Raw genomic sequence first — 24631 nt, 5'->3', positions numbered from 1 at the left:
AACATTTATTGAGCGTTTAACGTGTCATTCGCTATTCTAAGCTCATTACAAGCAAAGTGATAACTTTAAACTTTCAGCCTGTGAGTTAGGTACTGTTCTACCCCTATTTTAAGGATGTGGAAAATGAGCATAGAGAGATGATACATATATTGCTCAAGGTTTCACAGCAAGTGGCAGAGTGGGGATTAATAAGTTAACTATCGTAATGATGACCTTTTTCTGTATGGGTGGACAGGAAGAAATCTCGAGATATTCTTGTAATCAACAGATACTGACCTGCTATGCATTCTGCTGAGTGTTGGTGAGGGAACCAAAATAAATAAAAGTTAATTCTGGTAGCTTCTAGGGTAGTGCAAAAAATAGGGTATAGATTCCCAAAAGACTCGATTATATATAAAATTATACTAAGAATACATTTCTTAAATGTACAATGTAAACATATATAGAATTTGCTAGTTGTAATTTACTAATTGTGCAATACAGTTGACCCATGAACAGCACAGGGCTTGGGGTGCTGACCCCTCCCCCAGTCAGAAATCCACATTTAACTTTTGACTCCCCCAAAACTTAACTAATAGCCTACTGAGGACCAGAAGCCTTACTGATAACATAAAGATTCAATTAGCACTTATTTTATATATGTATTACATCCTGCTTTCTTTTTTTTTTTTTTAAATATTTTATTTATTTATTCATGAGGGACAGAGGGAGAGAGAGAGGGAGAGAAGCAGAGGGAGAAGCAGGCTCCCAAGGAGCAGGGAGCCCGATGCGGGACTCGATCCCAGGACCCTGGGATCATGACCTGAGCCGAAGGCAGACGCCTAACCATCTGAGCCACCCAGGTGCCCTTACATCCTGCTTTCTTAAAGTAAGCTAGAGAAAACATTTTTAAGAAAATCGTAAGAGAAAATACATTTATAGTACTGTATTTATTGAAAAAAAAATTACAGGTAAGGGAACCTGTGCAGTTCAAACCTGTGTTCACGGGTCAACTGTACATTTATGGTAGAACCATGTGGGTTTACTTGGAAATACATAAAAGATGAATAAAAGCAGAAGGCTTTTCTAAGTTGGCAACATATGGAATTACCACAATGAGAAATTTGAATGATAGGCAAAGGAGTTTAGATATGATACAATAGGAAATTAGTGATCATAACATGGTCTTTAGCAAGAGGAGAAGGTAGTAATTCAAGAAAGAGGTGATGAGGACCTGGAATAGGTTCACAGAGCAGTGGAAGAAGCAAGAAAGGGAAGAGTTTAATATTTTGAAAGGAAGAGGAGACTGGTATGACTTTTTTGGACCATGTAGGGTAGAGTGGAGGAAGGAGTCAAAATAACTCTAAGGTTTCAAATATGAGAAACTCAAATACCAAGTGCTGTTATGTTCTGAGGTGGAACAAAAAGATATAATTACTTCAGTTTTAATCATGGTGGGTTTGAAACAGAAATGCAAATTGAAAATATCCTGAAGGCATTTGACCCAGAGGAGCAAAGCTTAGATCAAATTTTCCTAGAAATACATATCTGGCATTAAGTAGCACAGAGAGAGAGGTTCAAGCTAAAATGATCCCTCCAAAGAATATATTATGAGAAACAATAAGGGGGCCAATCAAGTCTTGGCGAACATTCTTATTTGGGAGGAGGAGGAGGAGGAGGAGGAAAAAAACAATGACAAGACCAAGAGATGGTTAGAAAGGCAAAAGAATCTGGATGGTATATCACAGAAAACCAAGAGAGATCAGCTCTGTCTTTTGCCTGCTCCATGAGGTGTTGGGATACTTTGGCTCTCCTCTATTCTTACTTATTTCACGCCATAGTTCTGTTGCCATACTTCCAGATGTCTAAATGACATAGTTGGAAATATTGTAGGTGCCTTAGAATTTAGATTTCCAAAAGTGAACATTCCAGACAAACCTTTTCCAATTTCTGTAGCCTGAGTCTTGGTTAAAGACCACATATTCAGTTGGTCACCCGTGTCTATGACCTTGGAATCATTCCTGGATTTTTACTCATTCCTATCTAGTAATTTTTAGTCAGCCACCAAATTCTATTGACTTCACCTCAGCAATAAGTCTTACATCCAGTTTCTTTTCTTCATAACTTAGTTCAGACATTTAATACCATTCCTGTGGACTACTGAAATGGTCATCTACTGTTCTCCAGTCCATCTGCCACTAGTTACTATGGGTTTAAAAAAACTCATTATGTCTTCCTCCTGCTTAAACTTAAGTGGATTGCAGCATTAAATCCCAATTCCTTAGCTTTGATATAAACCAATCATGATTTACTCTAACCTTTAAGGGTTAACCTATAAACACCTAGCATTTTGCCTAGCATGTGGAAAATAATGTTTGTTGATTCAGTGAGGGTGAACAACACTGTCAAACAAGCAGAGCAGTCAAGGAGGATGAAAATTAGAAGGCTTTTGAAACTGATCAGAAGGCTTTGAATACTCTTTGCCTAGAAAGAGGTAGAAACAGTGACGAACCATCCCATCTCACAGCTTACAGAGCTAATTAGAAAGCTCCTAGAAAAGTTAGCAAGACAACTGTAAATGGAAATCAGATAAAACTACCTAAAGCATAGATACTTCAAACAATTTATCTTAATTTTCTCTAATGTAAATATTCCTAGTATGAAGCTGTGTGCTTCAAGCGTCCGTGAGACTGGGTCACGTCCCAAGGGCAAGGGTGGATTTTTACGATTTTAATCCCCCATTCCTTTCTAATCCTATAAGGCTGTAACTGTTTTTTTAGATTTTAGAGATACTTTTTTTTTTTTTAAAGGTTTTATTCATTTGACAGAGAGAGACACAGCAAGAGAGGGAACACAAGCAGGGGGAGTGGGAGAGGGAGAAGCAGACTCCTGCTGAGCAGGGAGCCCCATGCGGGGCTCGATCCTAGGACCCTGGGACCACGACCCAAGCTGAAGGCAGACGCTGAACAACTCAGCCACCCAGGCGCCCCTTTAGAGATATTCCTAAAGTAGTATCTACAATTCTGTCTAGCTCTAAAAAATTCATATGGTTAGTCAGACAAAAATCTGAAACTCCCCAGGAAATAGTTTCCTACTACCAGCTATGCAGAATTTGTTCTAAATGGACAAATTGATTCAGACTTTTCCATACTCTTTATCCTAATTTACTATAAAAATGTTTATTAGGATATTTAATGTGTTTACCACATCCTAAGAAGAGAAATCTTGTATTCTACCCAAATTAGAGACTGTACATCATTGGACAAAAACCTAACAAGTGAGCTTTCCTCCAAACACCATAGAACTTTCTTGCATCTCCTTTTTGTAAGGAACAGAACAGTTAGGATTAGGTTTGGCTACAGGTACAGAGTACCAAATTAATAGTGGCTTAGTAGATAGGGGGAGTTTATTCTCCCACATAAAAGTCTAAAGATAGGCAATTCAGGGCTGGATGGAGGCTTTTTCAGTCTTCAGGAACCAGGTTCAGCCTAGCTTTTCACTGTGGCTTCTACAGGGTATAGTCTTTATCTTCATGGTCTAAGTTGGATCTTCCCCCTTCATGTTTCAAGCGGCAGATGGAAAAGGTAAAGAAGGGACAAAGTGAGTATATGAGATTGATTCTCAGAATCTGCATATGATACTTCTGCTTATATTCCATTGGCAGAAACCAAGTCCTATTTGACCACACCTTACTGTAAGGTAGACTTAGAATGTAGTTTCAAAAAAAAATTCAGGTATAACAATTCCATGGCAGATTCTATTACCCTATTTGATCTTAGAGATAACATAAATAAGAGCTGATAACGCTGATTCAGGAACAAGATGGGTGAGAGTGTCTTTTCTCAATTAGCTGTATCAATGCTGTTTCTGATTCTGTAATGCCGATCATATCATAGTCTACAAAATATTCTTATGAGAAGCAATTACAGGTTTAAGTGGCATTGGATATGGATGTGTCCTAGCATCCTTCTTTAGCTTCATCTGGTAACTATGAAGAGTTATTAGGTAATGTAAAAGCTTGCCTCCCATTGTAGAAAAATAGACATACTCTTTTCTAGTTTGCAAGACTTTGACAAAGAGTGGTCTGAAGAAATGGACCCTAAGAAACTATGGTTATTGCAAAAACAAGCTTAGCATTAATACTACTTTAATTCTAGGTAGAAATTCACTGCTTCAATGGTCTGCCTTTAGCACCCTTCCCTTTCCAATAGGATTATTTGGGTACAGCACTGTAAGAGTTCTTTTAAGCCCTAGAACTTTTTTTAAAAAATATTTTTTAAAGCTTTTATTTGAGAGAGAGAATGAGACAGAGAGCATGAGAGGGGGGAGGGTCAGAGGGAGAAGCAGACTCCCTGCTGAGCAGGGAGCCCGATGCGGGACTCGATCCCGGGACTCCGGGATCACGACCTGAGCCGAAGGCAGTCGCTTAACCAACTGAGCCATCCAGGTGCCCCTAAGCCCTAAAATTTTTTAAAGCTGGTCCTCTCTTCCATAGTATATGGCACAGAAGCTTGGTGTGGTTATATAAGAGTATTCAGAACTCTCTCCTGAGAAACACTGATTCTTCTGTTGGAACTCTTGCTGCTACTCTTGTGCTTCATACAGGCTCTTAAAAATCTTAACATATATGGAAATATTTACCTTTTAGATATCCCTATTCTGTTTTATCCAGCTTTTGTTTTATACTGTAAGCGGCCTTCAGCACTTGGCATATGGTAAACATTACATAAATATGTGAATTAATTAGGAAATCCTTTCTTTGAAAATTTTTTCCTTGGTGATGAAGATATTGTCCTAAAAATATATACTTGCCTCCCTGAAATCCCAGGCATGACTATTTTTTTTTAAAGATTTTTTTAATTTATTTGACAGACACAGCGAGAGCAGGAACACATGCAGAGGGAGTGGGAGAGGGCAGGCTTCCCGCCGAGCAGGGAGCCCGATGCGGGGCTCGATCCCAGGACCCTGGGATCATGACGTGAGCCGAAGGCAGACTCTTAACGACTGAGCCACTATTGTTTTTGTAACTTCAAGGGAATAGTGACTGTAAAAGATAGAAATATGTTATATATATACTATGTAGTATTTTCTGAAGTTAGCATAAAAAATAGTTCATCAATTTTATCTAATTCACTGCGAGAATAGTTTTATTTGATGACTTCTTAAAAGATTAATGTATCCTGTGACAATAAAATTTTATTTACATTTCCAGCAACGTGAACTGGAAGAATGGCAGTTGCAGCAAAGAAGACAAGGATGTATTAATGCAATTATTGAAGAAGAAAGACTAAAACTTCTCAAAGAACATGCAACAAAGTTACTAGGATATCTCCCTAAAGTAAGTGAGATTTAACTCAAGGTATAATCTTCTTGACCTCCAATAGTGGGGATAATACATGCTAATTAGGATTTCAGAGGGCCTGGGTTTCACTTACTTCTGGCTGTTAAAAGCAGTAGTGGGATCTTAGGCAATCAGTGACACCTGTCTTTAAAATGAGAGTTGGTCTTGGCACATTCTTAGAAGTAGGAGCTAGATTTCCTGAATTTAAATTTTGGAAGTCTAAAACTAAAGTACCCTAAAGCAGTAGTGATACTTTGTACACTAAAGCTGATGACATACAGGAAAATCTTGTAATTGGTAACACTGCTAACAGACATGTGCTTGAACCGAGTCCCAGACAGATCTGCTTTCTAATGGGAGGTTATAAATAAGTACTAGGTAACCTGTTTTTTAAAAGTACTTCCAAAAGATAACATTTTCATGTATAAGTGAGATACATTCTGACTCTAAATGAAGTAACAATTGAGTTTCATAAGCCATATAAACATCTGGATGCATGTAAATAAAATTTCCATCCTTCAGATATAGAAATGTCATTTGATTGATTTGGAAGAATCAAGTGTGTATTTTGTTTTCAGTGCAGTGCTAAGGAAGGAGAAAGGGAAATGAGTAATTATTGCTTGTCCACAGGATGTTATAGTCTAATTGGTTGATAGGATTAATATGAAGTGATGTATTAATTTTAAAAAGACTATAAATTCTGGAGAGTTTGGGATTTAGATATTTTTAAAAGTAAATAATTGTGGAGATGGGGAGAACCTAAAAACCTGATATAGCCCCAAATGACCTAAATTATTCTTTAGCTCCTTTAAATTATATAAGTAAATATTTAACAGCCTTTTACTGTATAAGAGAAAAGAAAAGTAAATAAAAGCATGGAGAATTTCAAAGGGCTTGCTTAGATGGCATAACTCCAAACCTGGAGCCTTTCATGCAAGTTTGAAGGTTTGCTGATCAGCCATGGAAGGAGGCAAGAGCCGGTCCCTTTACCCTGACCTTGTTAAATTCTTTCTCATTCAGCCAATCCTAGCAGTGGTGACCTGCAGTAGTAAGGTAGAAGAGCCCAGATTCCTATTACAAATTCTTATACTGGAGCTGATAGATAAGTCAGGGAATCAGTCAAAGAATATTCAGTATACCTATCGAGTCATAATTTTAGAGAACAGTGATATTTTTCATAAACCTATTAGATTTCATTATCTTGGAGATAATTTCACAAATATGTAGTCTATATCTTTGTTAGTCTTACAAGCATTTGGTGAAATACTCTGGCATTTGAAGTAACCCACAAAATATTTTTCTTGTAGGGAGTATTTAAAAAAGAGGATGATATCGATATGCTTGGTGAAGAGTTTAGGAAAGTGTATCAGAAAAGGAGTGAAATTTGTGAAGCGCAGTGACACCATCAAGATTTGGTAAAACCTGGACTGTTTTTACCACTAGATGTCACTGTAACTTTTGTTTTACTAATCTATTTAGATTTTCTAAAGTGTCTCTGTAATTCATAATATTTTTCTGATAAAAAATTAAGCTACAAAATTGCTTTTAGTTAAACTCGTTCTTGTACTGATGATAATTTGAAGATCTGAGTTCTACACCACATCAGGACAGTCTATATAAATATAAATACATTAGAGGCCAAACCCAGGAGACTAACTTCTCCATACTACTCCTGCTGCTCAGAGCTTTTTCTGCATTGCCATTCAGACTACAGTTCCATTGGTATTTGTGTTTTAGGAACTTTACTTCCGGGATTTGGCCAGCCAAAGTATCTTTTTCTTTCTACTATAAGGAAAGAGAATAGTTAAGAGTGAAGAATTTCAAAGTGCTTTATTGTCAATAAAAACTTAAAAACAGAATTTGTATCAAATAAATTTATCATTTATGAACTAGAGCTGAATCTCCAGAACATAAAGTAGTTTACATTAGAGTGTAAGTGGGTCATAAGAATCAAAAGTTAAATCCCATTATTTTACAAAATATTACTTTTCTAATAATTACATATCAATTTTGTATCCCCTAAATCTGAACAGGGAATTCACTGGAGTTGCTTTGATTTCATTACCAAATATCTTCATTACTTATAAAGAGTAAAAATGTCATTAAAACTATAGTAAAATAAAATGTATATGGATCATACAGTTATACAGACATACAAATTCTGTATACTTTAATTATAAAGTAGATCATTTATGAATTTCCCCATTCAATTGCCTTCATAAATTCCTCTTCGGTGAAGGACAGCATCTTGGCAGCTTCAATATGCATCTGCATTTGTAACAAACCAATATTGTTTTAGTATTAAGAGTAGACTACAGAACAACAGGAAATCGATAAAAGTGTATGTATAAATATGCTGTCAAATTAATAAGCTCTGTTGGAATGTATACTCGAATTCTAGCTTGGATAACACTTTATATATAAATCTTATGTAATATAGATAAAATTTTGTGCCTGAGCATGTCAAAATACTAAACATATCTAAAGTACAAATAACTTTTAGTAGAGTGGCCCAAATAATATCTATGATTTAACTGTGTTTTTTAAGGATAGACTCACCTTCTGCCTTTTTAAAACATCAATTAATTTTAATTGTTTCTTGAACCCTATCACTAATTCTCCTTTCTGTTTTTCTAGCTTCTTGTTTTCTGATTTTAATGCTTCAATTTTTTTGTGTTCCTCATTGGCTATATCCTGCAAAAAGAAAATCCCATATAGTCATCAGTCTTTATTGGAAAAAATTATAAAGAATATCGTCACATTAGTAATAACTATCTTTAACTGAAATATAAAATTTTATATTTTATTCTTTGCATTACTGAATAACTTTAACATTGATAACTTTTAATAATATTCATGTCTCACAGATTTTAAACATTTTAGAAATCATTCAGTTCTAATTCCAGTAATGGCAGTTTGCAGTAGACCAACTCTTCTAGGGGTAGCAAAAACATACTTGAAGGTATAGATGAGTAATCAGTAGTAAGCAGAAACTGGAGGTGATATGATCCTTGAAAAAAGGGAAGTATACTAGCTGAAGTCCACATTTCAGATGGCTTCTGAAAGCATTTTCTACTTCATGGGTTCACAGGAGATAGACCTTGAGGAAAAAGTAGCAGTCTTCCCGGTCTGAGGAATAAGACAACAGGGTTGCCAGGGTGGTAGAAATCCTAGAAAGAATGGAGCCCTCAAAATTCCCTCAAATCCTTGGCAGACGCCTAAATACCCCATGTGCAGGGTGAGACCCCCCCTAGAAACACATGAAAGACAACAGCTGTGGTCTAAAGAGCTGAGCAGAGAATTCAGCCACAGGCCTGACAAGGGAGAGTTTGTAATCTTGGCAAAAATTATCTGAATGAGCTCTGCATCAATTTGGACAATGCAGAAAAAGGACCAGTGAACTCTGACAGGTTAGTAGAATTTAAGTACAGGAAGATCTTAAAGAAATGTTAAAGGAAGCCTTTCTTGCAAAAGGGCAATGATACCAGAAGGAAATCTGAATCTACATACACACATATAAAAAAAGTACCAGAAATAATAACATAAATATCAGTAGACTTCTTTTTTAAATAAATTTCTTTAAAAGATAATTCATAGTGATGTCACCAAGATGGCAGATTAGGAAGTTCAGGCCCTTGTCCCCCAACAAACACACATGGAAACAGTGAAGATACAGTGTAGTGTTGTGAGAAGTATAGCAGCAGTAACAACCAAGCAAACACCTAACCAAGAAATAGCCACATTCAAAATGACAGGAAACTTCATGGCATTTATGCTCATCCTTTTCCCTTACCCTCCTGGCATAATGGAAGGAAGACTTTCAATTTGTAGAAAGAAGAGTAGAACTTGCTGGTAATGTTCTGACTTGTGTGGGGAATGCTTGAGGGACTGTCTCGCCTGACTCAGAGCACTGATGGAATGGTGGCACAGTTTATATATAAGGTTGGAGGCTGCTGGAAGCAGTGGTGAGAACTGCTGCACATGGGGCCTAGAGGGGGTCTGCAGAACCATGAATGCCTAGGGACAAGAGATTATCAGGATTATTTATTGAGAAGTAAAATACAACATCTTAAGGCCCTGAGAAGAAGCAGGGCTGAGATTCCTAGGAAATTAAGACATTTAAATGACAGACAAAAGAGCTTTAAGACAGAAAATACAAAATGGTAATAGGAAGTTATTCCCCATCAGTAATAACTTGAAATGTAAATAAATGAAACTTCCCCTAGATTGGATTTAAAAAATAAGATTGAACTGTATACTGTCTACAAGAGACTCACTTTAGATCTAAGGACATATATTGAAAACTGAAAGGATGAAAAAAAATACTGCATGCAAATGGTACCCAAAGGAGGACAGGGGTGGCTATAATATCAGACAAAATAGACTTTAAGTCAAAACAGTTATGAGAGACAAAAGCCATTATATAATAAAATGCTCGATTCACCAAGGAATTATAACAATTATATATGCACCAAACATCAGTTCCTAAATATACTGACAGAACTGGTGGAAGAAAAAAAAAAAAAAACTCTGCAATTATAGTAGACTTCAATACCTCACCTATGGATATAACAACCAGAAAGAAGAGCAATGAGAACAGTACTTGAACAACCCAACAGACCAACTGGACCCAAAAGACATATAGTACATTCCACCCAACAAAATCAAAATACACATTTTTTCCCCTAAAGATTTATTTATTTATATTAGAGAGGGAGAGAGAAACTCAAGCAGACTCTGTGCTGAGTGTACAGCCCGAGCCGATGGGGGCCCAATCTCACCATGCTGAGACTACAACCTGAGCTAAAATCATGAGTCGGTGCTCAACCGACTGTACCACCCAGGTGTGCCCAAGTACACATTTTTCTTATACATGGAACATTCTCCAAAATAAATCATGTTAGGCCACAAGTCTTAGTAAATTTTAAATGATTGAAGCCATACAAATGGTCTTTCCTGTTCCCAATGAAATGAAACTAGAAATCAACAACAGAATGAAAATTGGAAAATCCATAAATATGTGGGAATTAAACAACATACTCTTAACCAATGGGTCAAAAAAGAAATCACAAGGGAAATTGAAGATATTAGAAAATATCTTCAGATAAATGACAATGAAAACACAACGTACCAAAACTTATGGGATGTAGTCAAAGCAATGCTAAGGGGAAAATGTATAGCTATAAATGCTTACATTAAAAAAGAATAAAGAGTTGTGTGCGGTTGCGCGGGCTTCCCATCCCTCACACCAGTGGTTCACTCCGTATTTTACCATGCCTTTCACCCGAGACCCCTTCCAGCACCCTATGTTGGATAACGATGATAGCTTCCTGGGAAAACTCAGGGCTTCCAAGAAACTGCCATATAAGAACCCAGCTCACCTTGCTCAGCAACAGGAACCCTGGAGTCGGCTCAGCTCAGCTCCCACAATCACCTCCATGAGGCGGGATATTTATTTTTTTGATCCTGAGATACCAAAGGATGACCTGGATTTCCGCTTAGCAGCCTTGTACAACCACCACACAGGGACATTCAAGAACAAAAGTGAGATACTCTTACACCAGGAGACCACCCAGGATACCCATGGAATCATCAAGACCCAATGCCCTGGAGAACTTTTACCCCCTCCTCCGCCACCTTCCATCACTTCCCGAGCTAACATCAGACACTGGATCAACCCTAAGAAGGAGTCTATCCACAGCCTCCAGGGATCCATAGTGTCCCCTCACACTGCAGCCACCATTGGAGGCTACTCCCAAAAGAATGATGGTGGCTTCTTCTCTACCGAATGTTGACAGGTCCCTGGACTAAATTAATCATAGTGGAACATCCTGCTGCCCACCTCCATTAAATAGAATTGTGCTGGATGAAAAAAAAAAAAAAAGAATAAAGATCTCAAATCGTAACCCAACTTTATAACTAGAGAACTAAACCCAAAGCTAGTTGAAAATAGGAAATACTAAAGATTAGAGCAGAGATAAATGAAATAGAGAATAAAATAACAGTAGAGAAAAATCAATGAAACCAGGAGTTGGTTCTTTGAAAAGATCAACAAAATTGACTTCACCCAGACTAAGAAAAAAAAAAAAGACTCAAATAACTAACAGAAATGAAAGGGGATATTACAACTGACTTTACAGAAATAAAATTGTAAATGGAAGAGTAGACATTACAACTGAAACCACAGAAATAAAGAGGATAAGAGAATGAACAATGCTACACCAATAGACTGGATAACCTAGGCGAAATAAATTCCTAGACACTCCCAATCTACTAAAACTGAATGATGAAGAAATAGGAAATCAGTTCAGGCAATCCAAACAACTATGTAACTCGTTAAGAAATTTAAGGAGTACTCAAAAACCTCTCAACAAGGAAATCCCTGAACCAGATGGCTTCACTGGAGAATTCTACCAAATATTTAAAGAAAAATTAACACCGAGAAGAGTCCAAGATGGCAGAGGAGGAGGAGACCTTAATTCCATCTGGTCCCAAGAATTCAGCTAGATAGCTATCAGATCATTCTGAACACCTACAAACTCAACTGGAGATCGAAGAAAAGAATACCTGCAACTCTACGAATAGAAAGGCGACCACTTTTTGGAAGGTAGGACGTGCGGAGAAGTGAATTGGAGGCAACATACGGGAAGATAGACTGCGGGGGGAGGGAGCCTCCTGAGCCGGCTACTGGCAAATGATAGAGCAGCAGAGCATAAAATTGGAACTTTTAGAAGTCGGCTCTGCTGAGGGACGTCGCTCCAGTGGCTAAGCAGGGGGTTGGAACCCTCACTGGGACAGTGTGGTCTCAGGACCCTCAGGGTCACAGAAAGACTGGGGGTGACTGAGTGCAGCAGAGCTCCCAGGTGTCGGAGCGGGGAAGCCGGCTGCAGAGGCAGAGCTGAGGAGTGGGCTCTCAGCTCGGGGTTGCCATAAACTGTGATCCGCGGCCCAGTGCTCCTCCAGCAGGGACCCAACAAGCGGCAGATCTGGGGAGACTCCACTTCCTCCCCCAAGGAGGAGCAGCACGGGAGTGCACCGCAGGGATCTGCTGGGTTTGGAGACTCCACATGCGGTCGGGTGCCAGAGATAGAAACGCTTGGTTACAGGCGAGCACGGAGTGCTGCTGGAGACCAGGGAGATGGGAGTGATTGACTGCATTTCTCTGGGGGCTCTCTGAGGAGTGGGGACCCGAGTTCTCGGCTCCTCCGGGGCACAGATTGGGAGGCCACCATTTTCACTCTCGTCCTCCAAAGTTGTACAGAAACGTTGGAGGGAACAAAAGCTCCAGAGAGCAAACCTGAGCAGATTATTTAGCCCGGACCAGCAAGTGCAGGGCAATTCCACCTCTGGCAAAGACATTTGGGAACCATGGCAACAGTCCCCTCCCCCAGAAGATCAGCAAGAACAGCCAGCCAAGACGAAGTACCGATCAATGAGAATGGCAGAACTCCAGAGCTAGGGGAATACAGCACATAGAATTCATGGCTTTCCCCCCATGATTCTTTAGTCTTTCAACTTTAATTTTTTTTTCTTTAAAATTTTTCATCTTTCCCTTTCCAACCAACTTCTTACCAATTCCTTTTAAAAAATCTTAATTTTCATTTTTACAGTCATATTCTATCCCTTTGTTGTATTTAACCTTATTTTTGTATATATATTTCTTTCTTTAAAATTTTGGGATACGTTTCTTCTAGCAGACCAATACACCCAAAATCTATTGTATGGCTCTGTTCTATTAAGACACCTGATCATACTCTCTTTTCTTTTTTTTTCATTTTTTAAAGTCTTTTTAAATTTTCATCTTTACAGTTACATTCTATCCTCTCTATTTATTTTTGTATATATAAATTATTTCTTTACAATTTTGAGATGTGGCTTCCTCTAATAAACTGACCAAAATACACTCAAAGATAGTGTATTGCTCTGTTTTATATCCCTTCCTTTTTTGTTGTTTTTTGTTGTTTATTTCCATTTTTATAGTTATATTCTATCCTTTCATTGTATTTAATTTTATTTTTGTACATATACAAGTTTTTCTTTACTCACAACTTTGGGATCTAGTTTTCTAAAAAACAGACTAAAATACACACAGAATCCAGTGTATAGCTCTATTCTGCTCATCTGTCTGATTATATTCTTTTTTTTTCTCTTTTCTCTTTTCCCCCCAGTTTTGGGTCTCTTCTGATTTGTTTAGTGTATATTTCTCTGGGGTCCTTGTTGCCCTTTTAGTATTTTGTTCTCTCGTTCATCTATTCTTCTCTGGACAGAATGACAAGAAGGAAAAACTCACCCCAAAAAAGAGAACAAGAGGCAGTACTGCCTGCCAGGGATCTAATCAATATGGACATTAGTAAGATGTCAGAACTAGAGTTCAGAATAACGATTATAAAGATACTAGCTGGGCTTGAAAAAAGCAGAGAAGACACCAGAGAATCCCTTTCTGGGGAAATAAAAAAACTAAAATCTAACCAAGCCGAAATCAAAAAGGCTATTAATGAGATGTAATAAAAAATGTAGGCTCTAACTGCTAGGATAAATGAGGCAGAAGAGAGAATTAGTGATATGGAAGACCAAATGATGGAGAATAAAGGAGCTGAGAAAAAGAGATAAACAACTATTGGATCACAAAGGGAGAATTCGAGAGATAAGTGATACCATAAAGAAAAACAACATTAGAATAATTGGGATCCCAGAAGAAGAAGAGACAGAGGAGCAGAGGTATATTGAAACAAATTATAGTGGAGAACTTCCCTAATCTGGGGAAGGAAACAGGCATCAAAATCCAGGAAGCACAGAGAACCATCCCCTCAGAAATCAATAAAAATAGGTCAACATCCCAACATCTAATAGTGAAACTTACAAATCTCAGAGACAAAGAAAATCCTGAAAGCAGCTCAGGACAGGAGGTCTGTAACCTACAAGGGTAGAAACATTAGGTTGGAAGCAGACCTACCCACAGAGAGCTGGCAGGCCAGAAAAGACTGGCATGATATATTCAGAGCACTAAATGAGAAAAATATGCAGCCAATAATACTACATCCAGCTAGGCTGTCATTGAAAATAGAAGGAGAGATAAAAACTTCCAGGACAAACAAAACCTAAAAGAATCTGCAAACACCAAACCAGCCCTACAAGAAATATTGAAAGGGGTCCTTTAAGCAAAGAGAGCCCCAAAGCAACATAGACCAGAAAGGAACAGAGACAATATACAGTAACAGTCCTCACAGGCAATACAATGTCACTAAATTCATATCTTTAAATAGTTATCCTGAATGTAAATGTTAGCCCATTCAAAAGACAGGGTATCAGATTAGATAAAAAATCGAGACCCATCAATATGCTCTTCCGTAAGAGACTCATTTTAGACCCAAAAACACCTCCAGATTGAAAGTGGGGGGTGAAAAAACATTTTTCATGCTAATGATCATCAAAAGAAAGCTGGGGTAACAATACTTATATCAGACAAATTAAATTTTAAACCAGATGCAGAAAAGGCATTTGACAAAGTACAGCGTCCTTTCTTGATTAAAACTCTTCAGAGTGTAGGGATAGAGGGTACCTACTTAAATATCATAAAAGCCATCTATGGGATCGAGCCCTGCATCGGGCTCCCTGCTCGGTGGGGAGCCTGCTTCTCCCTCTCCCACTTGCCCTGCTGTGTTCCCTCTCTCACTGTGTCTCTGTCGAATAAATAAAAAAAAAAAAATCAGGCTCAGCTATGGGAGAGCCCAGAGAACAACAGGAAGCTGAGTTCCCACCCTTGACAGTACAACAAACAGCCCCAGAGATACTGCCTAGAAGCAGCAGTTTGAAAAAACATCTGGGGGCGCCTGGGTGGCTCAGTCAAACGTCTACCTTTGGCTCAAGTCATGATCCCAGGGTCTGGGATCAAGCCCCACATCAAGTTCCCCACTCAGTAGGGGGTCTGCTTCTTCCTCTGCCTCTGTCCCTCCCCCGATTTGTGCTCTCTCTTGCTTGCTCACTCAAATAAATAAAATCTTAAATTAAAAAAAAACAACAACACACAATTGGGAGAGTTAGTTACTAATTTCAGAGTTCCCTGAGGAATGTCTCTAGGAACAAAGGTGCTGGCAGGCTCCATGTCCCTCCCCTGCCCCTAAGCATTATCACATGGCCACCTGTGGGAACCAGCTCAGCATATGCATTCACTACCGAACTTGCTTACACTGTGCCCTGCTGCCTCCAGCCATGACTGGAGTCCCTACTTTGCAGGTCCCCTCCCCCAGAAGAACAGTGCAAACTGCCAACACTGCATCTTCCAACCTCCCATGGAGGACACACACACTGGTAAAACTGCACCCCTCACTTGCCTACCCCTTTGCAACTTGCAGAGCAACCCAGATGCCTGGTCTCCCCAGTAGCAGCACATCCCCTGTAGAAGAGGACTGGCACCACTTTATTAAAAGTACACACCCTGACTACTACATTCAAGAGCAACAGAGGTAGCTGACTTTCCTAACACACAAGAACAAAGAGTTAGGCAAAATGAGGAGACAGAGGAATATGTCCCAAATGAAACTACAGGACAAAAATCACAGCAAGACACCTAAACAAAATGGAGATACATATGCCTGACAGAATTTAATAAAAGATACTCACTGGACTTGAGAAGACTGAAGGACATTAGTGAGATCCGTAACACAGAGATTAAAAAAAAAACTGATCGGAAATGAAGAACAAATAAATGAAATTAAAAAATACACTTGATGGAAGAAATAACAGGCTAGAGGAAGCAGAGGAACAAATTAATGACCTGGAAGACAGAGTAATGGAAAGTAATCAAGCAGAGCAAAGAAGAGAAAAAAAAAAATATGCAAAATGAGAATAGACTTAGGGAACCCAGTGACTCCCCACATATAAATCATTTGCATTATAGGGATCCAGAAGAAGAAGAGAGAAAAAACGGAGCAGAATATTTAATTAAAGAGATAATAGCTGAAAACTTCCCTAATCTGGGGAAGGAAACAGATAACCAGATCCTGGAGGCACAGATATTGCCCAATAAAATTGACCCAAGGAGGTCCACACCAAAACACATAGTAATTAAAATGGCAAAAAGTAGGGGCGCCTGGGTGGCTCAGTCAGTTAAGCGTCTGCCTTTGGCTTGGGTTATGGTCCCAGGATCCTGGGATCAAGCCCTGCATCAGGCTCCTTGCTCAGTGGGGAAGTCTGCCTCTCCCCCCACTCATGCTCTCTTTTGCTCTTTCTCTCTTAAATAAATAAAATCTTTTAAAAAATAAAATAAAATGGCAAAAAGTAGTAATAAAAAAAAAGCAGCAAGAGAAAAGAAGACAGTTACATACAAGGGGAAATCCCATAAGGCTATCAGCAGATTTTTCGGCAGAAACTTAGGCCACAAGAGAACAGCATGATATAATCAAAGTGCTGAAAGGGAAAAATGTACAGCCAAGAATAGTCAATCCAGTAAAGCTATCATTCAGAACAGGAGAGGTAAAGAGTTTCTCAGACAAAAACTAAAGGAGTTCATAACTCCTAAACCAGCCCTACAAAAAATATTTAAGGGGACTCTTTGAATGGAAAGGAAAGACCATTTGTGAGAGTATGAAAAGTAGGAAACACAAAAGCAGTAAAAATAAGTATATCTGTAAAAATCAGTCAAGGGATTCACAACATAAAAGAATGTAAAATATGACACCATAAACCTAAAACGGTAGGAGAAAAGAATGGATTAAACGTAAGTGACCATCAACTTCATATAGACTGTTATATGCTGAAGATGTTACATACACACCTAATGGTAACCATAAATTAGAGAACACTAATATGCAAAGAATAAAGAGAAAGAATCCAAGTACATCACTAAAGAAAGCAAACCATGGAAAGGAGCAAGACAAAGAATCAGACAAAAACTACAAAAACAGCCACAAAACAAGTAACAAAATGTTAATAAATACATATCTATCAATAATTACTCTGAATGTAGATAGACTAACTGCTCCAATTGAAACACAGGGTGACAGAGTGGATTAAAAAAACAAAACCCATCTATATGCTGCCTAAAACAGACTTAATTTAGGGGACGCCTGGGTGGCTCAGTTGGTTAAGTATCTGCCTTTGGCTGAGGTCATGATCCCAGGGTCCTGGGATCGAGTCCCACATTGGGCTCCTTGCTCAGCGGGGAGCCTGCTTCTCCCTCTGCCTGCTGCTCCCCCTGCTTGTGATTTCTCTAATAAATAAATAAAATCTTAAAAAAAAAGAGATTTAATTTAGACCTAAAGACACCTGCAGATGGAGAGTGAGAGGATGGAGAAACATTTATTGCGCAAATGGATGTCAAAAGAAAGCTGGGTAACTATTTATATTGGACAAAACAGACTTTAAAACACTGTAACAAGACAAAGGACAATATATAATAAAGGGGACAATCCAACAAGAAGATACAATTATAAATATTTATATGCCCAACATGGGAGCACCCAAATACATAAAACAGTTAATAACAAACATAAAGGACTAATCAATAGTAACACAATAATAGTAGGGGACTTTAACACCCCGCTTACATCAATGGACAGATCATCTAAACAAAATCACCAAGGAAACTGGCTTTGAATGACACAATGGACCAAATTACTTAATGGATACATTCAGAACATCCTAAAAGAGCCAAATACACATTCTTTTTAAGCACATATGGAACATTCTCCAGAACAGACTACATTTAGGCCACAAAACAAGTCTCAACAAATTAAAAAAGATTGAAGTCATACCATGCATCTTTTCTGACCACAGTGCTATGAAACTAGAAATCACCCACAAGAAAAAATCTGGAAAGAGCACAAACACATTGAGGTTAAAAAACATGATACTAAAAAATGAATGGGTCAACCAAGAAATCAAAGGAGAAATAAAAAAATCACATGTAAACAAATGAAAATGAAAACACAACAGTCCAAAATCTCTGGGATGCAGCAATAGCAGTCCTAAATGGCAAGTTTATGGCAATACAGGCCTACCTGAAGAAACAAGAAAAATCTCAAATAAACAACCTAACCTTACACCAAAAGGAGCTAGAGAAAGAACAAACAAAACCCCAAATCAGAAGAAAGGAAATAATAAAGATTACAGCAGAAATAAACAACATAGAAACTAAAAACAATAGAACAGATCAATGCACCAGGAGCTGGTTCTTGAAAAGATCAACAAAATTGATAAACCTCTAGCCAGACCCAGCCAAAAAAAAGGGGGGGGGGGAGAGAACTGAAATAAACAAAATCACAAATGAAAGGAGAATTAACAACCAACACCACATAAATACAAAGAATTTTAAGAGACTATTATGAAAAATTATATGCCAACAAATTGGACGACCTGGAAGAAATGGATAAGTTCCTAGAAACATATAACCTACCAAAATTGAAACAGAAAGAAATAGAAAATTTCAACAGACTAATTACCAGCAATGAAATTGAATCAGTAATCAAAAAACTCCCAACAAACAAAAGTCCAGTACCAGAGAGCTTCACAGGAAAATTCTACCAAACATTTAGAAAAAGAGTTAGTACCTATTCTTCTCAAACTATTCCAAAAATAGAAAAGGAAGGAAAACTTCCAAATTCATTCTATGAGGCCAGCATTACTCTGATACCAACACCAGATAAAGGTACCACAAAAACAAAACAAACAAAATAACTATAGGCCAGTATGTCTGATGAACATATATGCAAAAATCCTCAACAAAATATTAGCAAACCAAATCCAAAAATCCATTAAAAAAAGATCATTCATCACAATCAACTGGGATTTATCCCTGGGATGTAAGGATGGTTCACTATTCATGAATCACTCAACATGACAGATCACATTACTAAGAGAAAGGATACAAACCAAATAATAATTTCAATAGATGAAGAAAAAAGCATTTGACAAAATACAACATCCATTCATGATTAAAACAAAACAAAACAAAACAACACCTCAGCAAATTTAGGTTTAGAGGGAACATACCTAAACATAATAAAGGCCATGTATGAAATCCCGCATCATATGCAATGGTGAAAAACAGAGCTTTTCCCCTAAGGTCAGGAACAAGGATGTCTACTCTCATCACTCTTATTCACTATAGAAGTCCTAGCCACAGCATTCAGACAACAAAAAGAAACAAAAGGCGTCCAAATTGCTAGGAAAGAAATAAAACTTTCACTATGCACAGATGACACAATACCCTATATAGAAAACCCTAAAGACTCTGCCAAACAACTACTAGCACTGATAAATGAATTAAGTAAAGTCAAAGGATACAAAATCAATGTGCAGAAATCTGTTGCACCTCTATACACTAATAATGAAGCAGCAGAAAGAGAAATTAAGAAAGCAAGCCCATTTACAACTGCACCAAAAATAAGATACCTAGGAATAAATCTAACCAAAGAGGTTAAAGAACTGTACTCTGAAAACTATGTAACACTGATGAAAATCACTGAAGACAACAGAAAGAAATGGAAAAATATTCCATGGTCATGGATTGCAAGAACAATTGTTAAAATGTCCATACTACCAAAGCAATCTAGATTTAATGCGATCCCTATCAAAATACCTCCAACAGGGGCGCCTGGGTGGCTCAGTTGGTTAAGCATCCGACTCTTGATTTTGGCTCAGGTCATGATCTCAGGGTCATGAGATGGATCCCAGCTTCGGGATCTGCACTTAGCAGGGAGTCTGCTTGAGATTCTTTCCCTCTGTCCCTCCCCCAGCTCTCTCTCTCAAATAAATAACCAAAAAATAAATAAATAAAACCAGCATTTTTCAAAGAGCTAAAACAAGCAATCCTAAAATCTGTATGGAACCACAAAAGACCCCAATAGCCAAAGTAATCCTGAAAAAGAAAAAGAAAACTAGAGGTATCACAATTGAAGACTTCACGTTATATTGTAAAGCTGTAGTAATCAAAACAGAACAGTACTGGCATAAAAATAGACACACAGATCAACAGAATGGATGAGGCAAGGGAAATAAAAGCAAAAATAAACTACTGGGACTACATCAAGATAAAAAGCTTTTGCACAGTGAAGGAAACAATAAACAAAACTAAAATGCAAACTACTGAATGGGAGAAGATATTTGCAAATGACATATCCTATAAAGGGTTAGTATCCAAAATATATACAGAAATTCTACAATTCAAAACCCAAAAACCAAATGAGCAGAAGACAAGAACAGACATTTCTCCAAAGAAGACATACAGATGGCCAACAGAACATGAGAAGATGCTCAACATCAATCATCATCCAGGATATACAAATCAAAACCACAGGAGGTATCACCTCATACATACTAGAATGGCTAAAATTAAAAAACACAAGAAACAACAAGTGTTGCCGAGGATGTGGTAAAGAAGGAATACTTGTGCACTGTTGGTGAGAATGCAAACTGGTGCAGCCACTGTGGAAAACAGTATGAAATTTCTTCAAAAATTGAAAAACAGAAATATATGATTCAGTAATTCCACTACTCAGTATTTACCTAAAGAATATAAAAAGAGTAATTCAAAAAGATATATATCCATCTCTGTTTATTGTTGCATTACTTAAAATAACCAAATATAGAAACAGCCCAAGTATCCATCAACTGATGAAGGATAAAGAAGAAGTGGTATGGGGTGCCCGGGTGGCTCAGTTGGTTAAGCATCAGCCTTCATTCAGCTCAGGGCCTAATCCCACTCATTGGGCTCCCCGCTGAGCGGGGAGCCTGCTTCTCCCTCTGCCTGCCGCTCCCCTTGCTTGTACTCATTCTCTGTCAAATAAATAAATAAAATAAAATAGAAACCTTTTTAAAAAAGTGGCATATATACACAATGAAATATTATTCAGCCGTAAAAAAGAATGAAATCTTGCCATCTTCAACAATATGGATAGAGCTAAGAGAGTATAATGGTAAGTGAAATAAGTCAGTCAGAGAAAGACAGATACCGTATGATTTCACTCAAATGTGGAAAGAAATAAAATGAGCATAGGAAAAAAAGAGAGAGTGACGGAAAGAGAGAGAGAGAGAGAAGTCAAGAGTTAACTATAGAGAACTGATGGTTACCGGAGGGGAGGTAAGGTGATGGGTGAAATAAGTAATGGGGATTAAAAAATATACTTTTCATGATGAGCAAAGAGTAATGTATAGAATTGTTCAATCACTATACTGTATACCTGTTAACTAATATAACCCTGTATGTTAACTATGTTGGAATTTAAAAAAAAAAAACTTAAAGAACAAATGCATTATATGTCCATATGGAATTAATAGTAAGGCTCTAGTAAGACTGAACAGGAAAAGATGATACAAATGACCAATATCAAGAACGAGGGAGAAAAGGAAACCCATGAGAATGGGGGAGGAACATCACTACAGATTCTAAAGTTATTCAAAGGACAACAAGGGAATAACAAGTAAAAAAAAAAGTGAGACATAAAACCATAAAAATAAATCTGACAACAGATAAAATGGACAGATTCCTTGAAAGACATAATAAGGTATAGATAGCCTCTATATAGAATACTTCTGTATCTGTTAAAGAAATTGAATGTGAAATTCAAAATATTTTCACATGACCTAAGGATGATTTTCCTTTATTTTGACAAGGTTAAATAAATTAAAAAAAGAAAAAGAAATCTGGTGAAGAATATGCCACAGGGACCATATGTAGCCCACAAAACTTAAAATAGTTATTAGCTGGCCCTTTACAGAAAAAGTATGTCTACCTTTGGCCTATGTAGAATCCTAAGGATTCCAGAAAAAGTGACATTAGCAAAGTTTCAAGATATACAATTAATATATAAAAGTAAACTATTTCTCTATTCTAGCAACAAATAATTGGAAATTGAAATTTTAAGAATTTATAATAACATGAAGAAAAGGGCTAAGTTTGAAAAAAATGTACAAGATGTGTATACTGAAAACTACAAAAACTGCCTAGTAAAAATGAAGAAGGCTTAAAAAGTAGATATGCTCTATTCATGATATGAAAAACAAAGTAATGTTATGATGTCACTTTTCCCCAAATTGATCCACAGATTCAATGCTACTCCAATCAAAACTCCAACAGGATTTCTTGTAGAAATAGGTAAGGTGATTCTAAAATTTATATGGATATGTGCAGGACCTAGAATAGGCAAAGCAATTTCTGGAAAGACAAAATCATACTACATGCTTTCAAGATTTTATTATAAAGATTTAATAACCAAGACTGTGTTGTTAGCATAAAGACAGAAACAGAGATCAATGGAAGAGAAGAGAGATTCTAGAAATAGTGCCACGTTTATCTGGGCAACTAATTTTCAAGAAAGGTGTCAGGGCAATTCAATGGTAAAGGACAGTCATCAAAAAAATAGTGCTCCACATATGCCAATAATGAAACTGACCCTTATATTATAAACAAAAATTCTCCTAAAAGCTCAGGCTATGCTACTTCTATAAGAAAACATAAGAGCAAATCTTAGTGACCTTAGATTTATTAGCAAAGAATTCTTTAATAGGACACAAGAAGCACAAATTACAAAAGAAGAAACAAGAGATTAGACTTCATCAAAATATAAAACTTCACTCTTTAAAACAAATGTTACAAAAATAAAATGCAAGGGATAAGATACTTGCAAAGCATGTATCTGACTAAAAGAATTTGCGAACACCAAACCAACCCTACAAGAAATATTGAAAGGGGTCCTCTAAGCAAAGAGCGAGCCTAAAAGTACCAGACCAGAAAGGAACAGAGACAATATATAGTAACAGTCACCATACAGGCAATACAATGGCACTAAATTCATATCTTTCAATAGTTACCCTGAATATAAATGGGCTAAAAGCCTCAATCAAAAGACACAGGGTATCAGATTGGATAAAAAAACAAGACCCATTGATATGCTGTCTGCAAGAGATCCATTTTGGACCAAAAGGCACCTCCAGATTGAAAGTGAGGGGATGGAAACCCAATTACCATGCTAATGGACATCAAAAGAAAGCTGGGGGGCAATCCTTATATCAGAAAAATTAGATTTTAAACCAAAGACTAGGGACGCCTGGGTGGCTCAGTTGGTTAAGTGACTGCCTTCGGCTCAGGTCATGATCCTGGAGTCCCAGGATCAAGTCTCACATTGGACTCCCTGCTCAGCAGGGAGTCTGCTTCTCCCTCTGACCCTCCCCCCTCTCGTGTTCTCTTATTCTCTCAAATAAATAAAATCTTAAAAAAATAAATAAATGTTCAAAACAAAACAAAAAGACTATAATAAGAGATGAGGAAGGACACTATATCATACTTAAAGGGTTTATCCAACAAGAAGATCTAAAAACTGTAAATATCTATGCCCCTAACATGGGAGCAGCAAATTATATAAGCCAATTAATAACAAAATCAAAGAAACATATTGACAATAATACAATAATAGTAAGGGACTTTAACACCCCTCTCACTGAAATGGACAGATCATCTGAGCAAATGATCAACAAGGAAATAAAGGCTTTAAATGACACACTGGACCAGATGGACTTCACAGATATATTCAGAGCATTCCATCCCAAAGCAACAGAATACACATTCTTCTCTAGTGCACATGGAACATTCTCCAGAATTGATCACATCTTGGGTCACAAATCTGGTCTCAACCAGTACCAAAAGACTGGGATCATTCCCTGCCTATTTTCAGACCACAATGCTTTGAAACATGAACTCAATCACAAGAGGAAAGTTGGAAAGAACGCAAATACATGGGAGGCTAAAGAGTATCCTACTAAAGAATGAATGGGTCAACCAGGAAATTACAGAATTTTAAAAATTCATGGAAACAAATGAAAATGAAAACACAACGTTCAAAATCTTTGGGATGCAGCAAAGGCGGTCCTAAGAGGAAAGTATATAGCACTACAAGCCTTTCTCAAGAAACAAGAAAGGTCTCAAATACACAACCTAACACTACACCTAAAGGAGCTGGAGAAAGAACAGCAAATAAAGCCTAAACCCAGCAGGAGAAGAGAAATAATAAAGATCAGAGCAGAAATCAATGAAACAGAAACCAAAAGACAGTAAAAGAGATCAATTGAACTAGGAGCTGGTTCTTTGAAAGAATTAATAAGATAGATAAACCCCTGGCAAGACTTATCAAAAAGAAAAGAGAAAGGACCCAAATTAATAAAATCATGAAAGAGGAGAGATCACAACCAACACCAAAGAAATACAATTAAAAGAACATATTACGAGCACCTATATGCCAACAAATTAGGCAATCTGGAAGAAAAGGATGCATTCCTAGAGACGTACTAACAACCAAAAAAAAAAAAAAAAAAAAAAAA

The 24631-nt window shown here is 37.4% G+C and overlaps 3 protein-coding genes across 11 annotated transcripts in view; 2 read left to right on the top strand and 1 right to left on the bottom strand.

Moving 5' to 3' along the window:
* The window catches only part of MNS1 (meiosis specific nuclear structural 1), a 40999-nt gene extending 34140 nt beyond the window's left edge, over positions 1-6859 (top strand). The window contains exons 9-10 of the mRNA XM_025884177.2: positions 5192-5317; positions 6628-6859. Of these exons, the coding sequence (XP_025739962.1) occupies positions 5192-5317; positions 6628-6720 (219 nt within the window). The 3' untranslated portion in view covers positions 6721-6859. The remainder of the gene's footprint in view (positions 1-5191; positions 5318-6627) is intronic.
* TEX9 (testis expressed 9) overlaps positions 1-24631 on the bottom strand; it is a 90510-nt gene that overhangs the window by 20354 nt on the left and 45525 nt on the right. For 4 of the 9 annotated variants that reach the window (XM_025884178.2, XM_025884180.2, XM_025884181.2 and 1 more), the window contains 2 exons: positions 7880-8014; positions 7402-7588 (listed from right to left, as the gene is read on the bottom strand). In XM_025884178.2, the coding sequence (XP_025739963.1) occupies positions 7511-7588; positions 7880-8014 (213 nt within the window). In that variant the 3' untranslated portion in view covers positions 7402-7510. The other 5 variants (XR_012373633.1, XM_025884179.2, XM_073877055.1 and 2 more) reach the window with 4 other exon arrangements.
* On the top strand, positions 9853-12886 carry LOC141370001 (cilia- and flagella-associated protein 276-like). Its single transcript, XM_073877060.1, has one exon. It carries the CDS (start codon positions 10507-10509, stop codon positions 11113-11115), a length of 609 nt encoding a protein of 202 aa, XP_073733161.1. The 5' UTR covers positions 9853-10506; the 3' UTR covers positions 11116-12886.

Source organism: Callorhinus ursinus, unplaced genomic scaffold (assembly GCF_003265705.2).
Source record: "Callorhinus ursinus isolate GAN/ISIS: 27379988/994484 unplaced genomic scaffold, GSC_fseal_2.0 scaffold25, whole genome shotgun sequence".
Taxonomy (NCBI): domain Eukaryota; kingdom Metazoa; phylum Chordata; class Mammalia; order Carnivora; family Otariidae; genus Callorhinus; species Callorhinus ursinus.
This window is presented reverse-complemented; position numbering and strand designations above follow the sequence as displayed.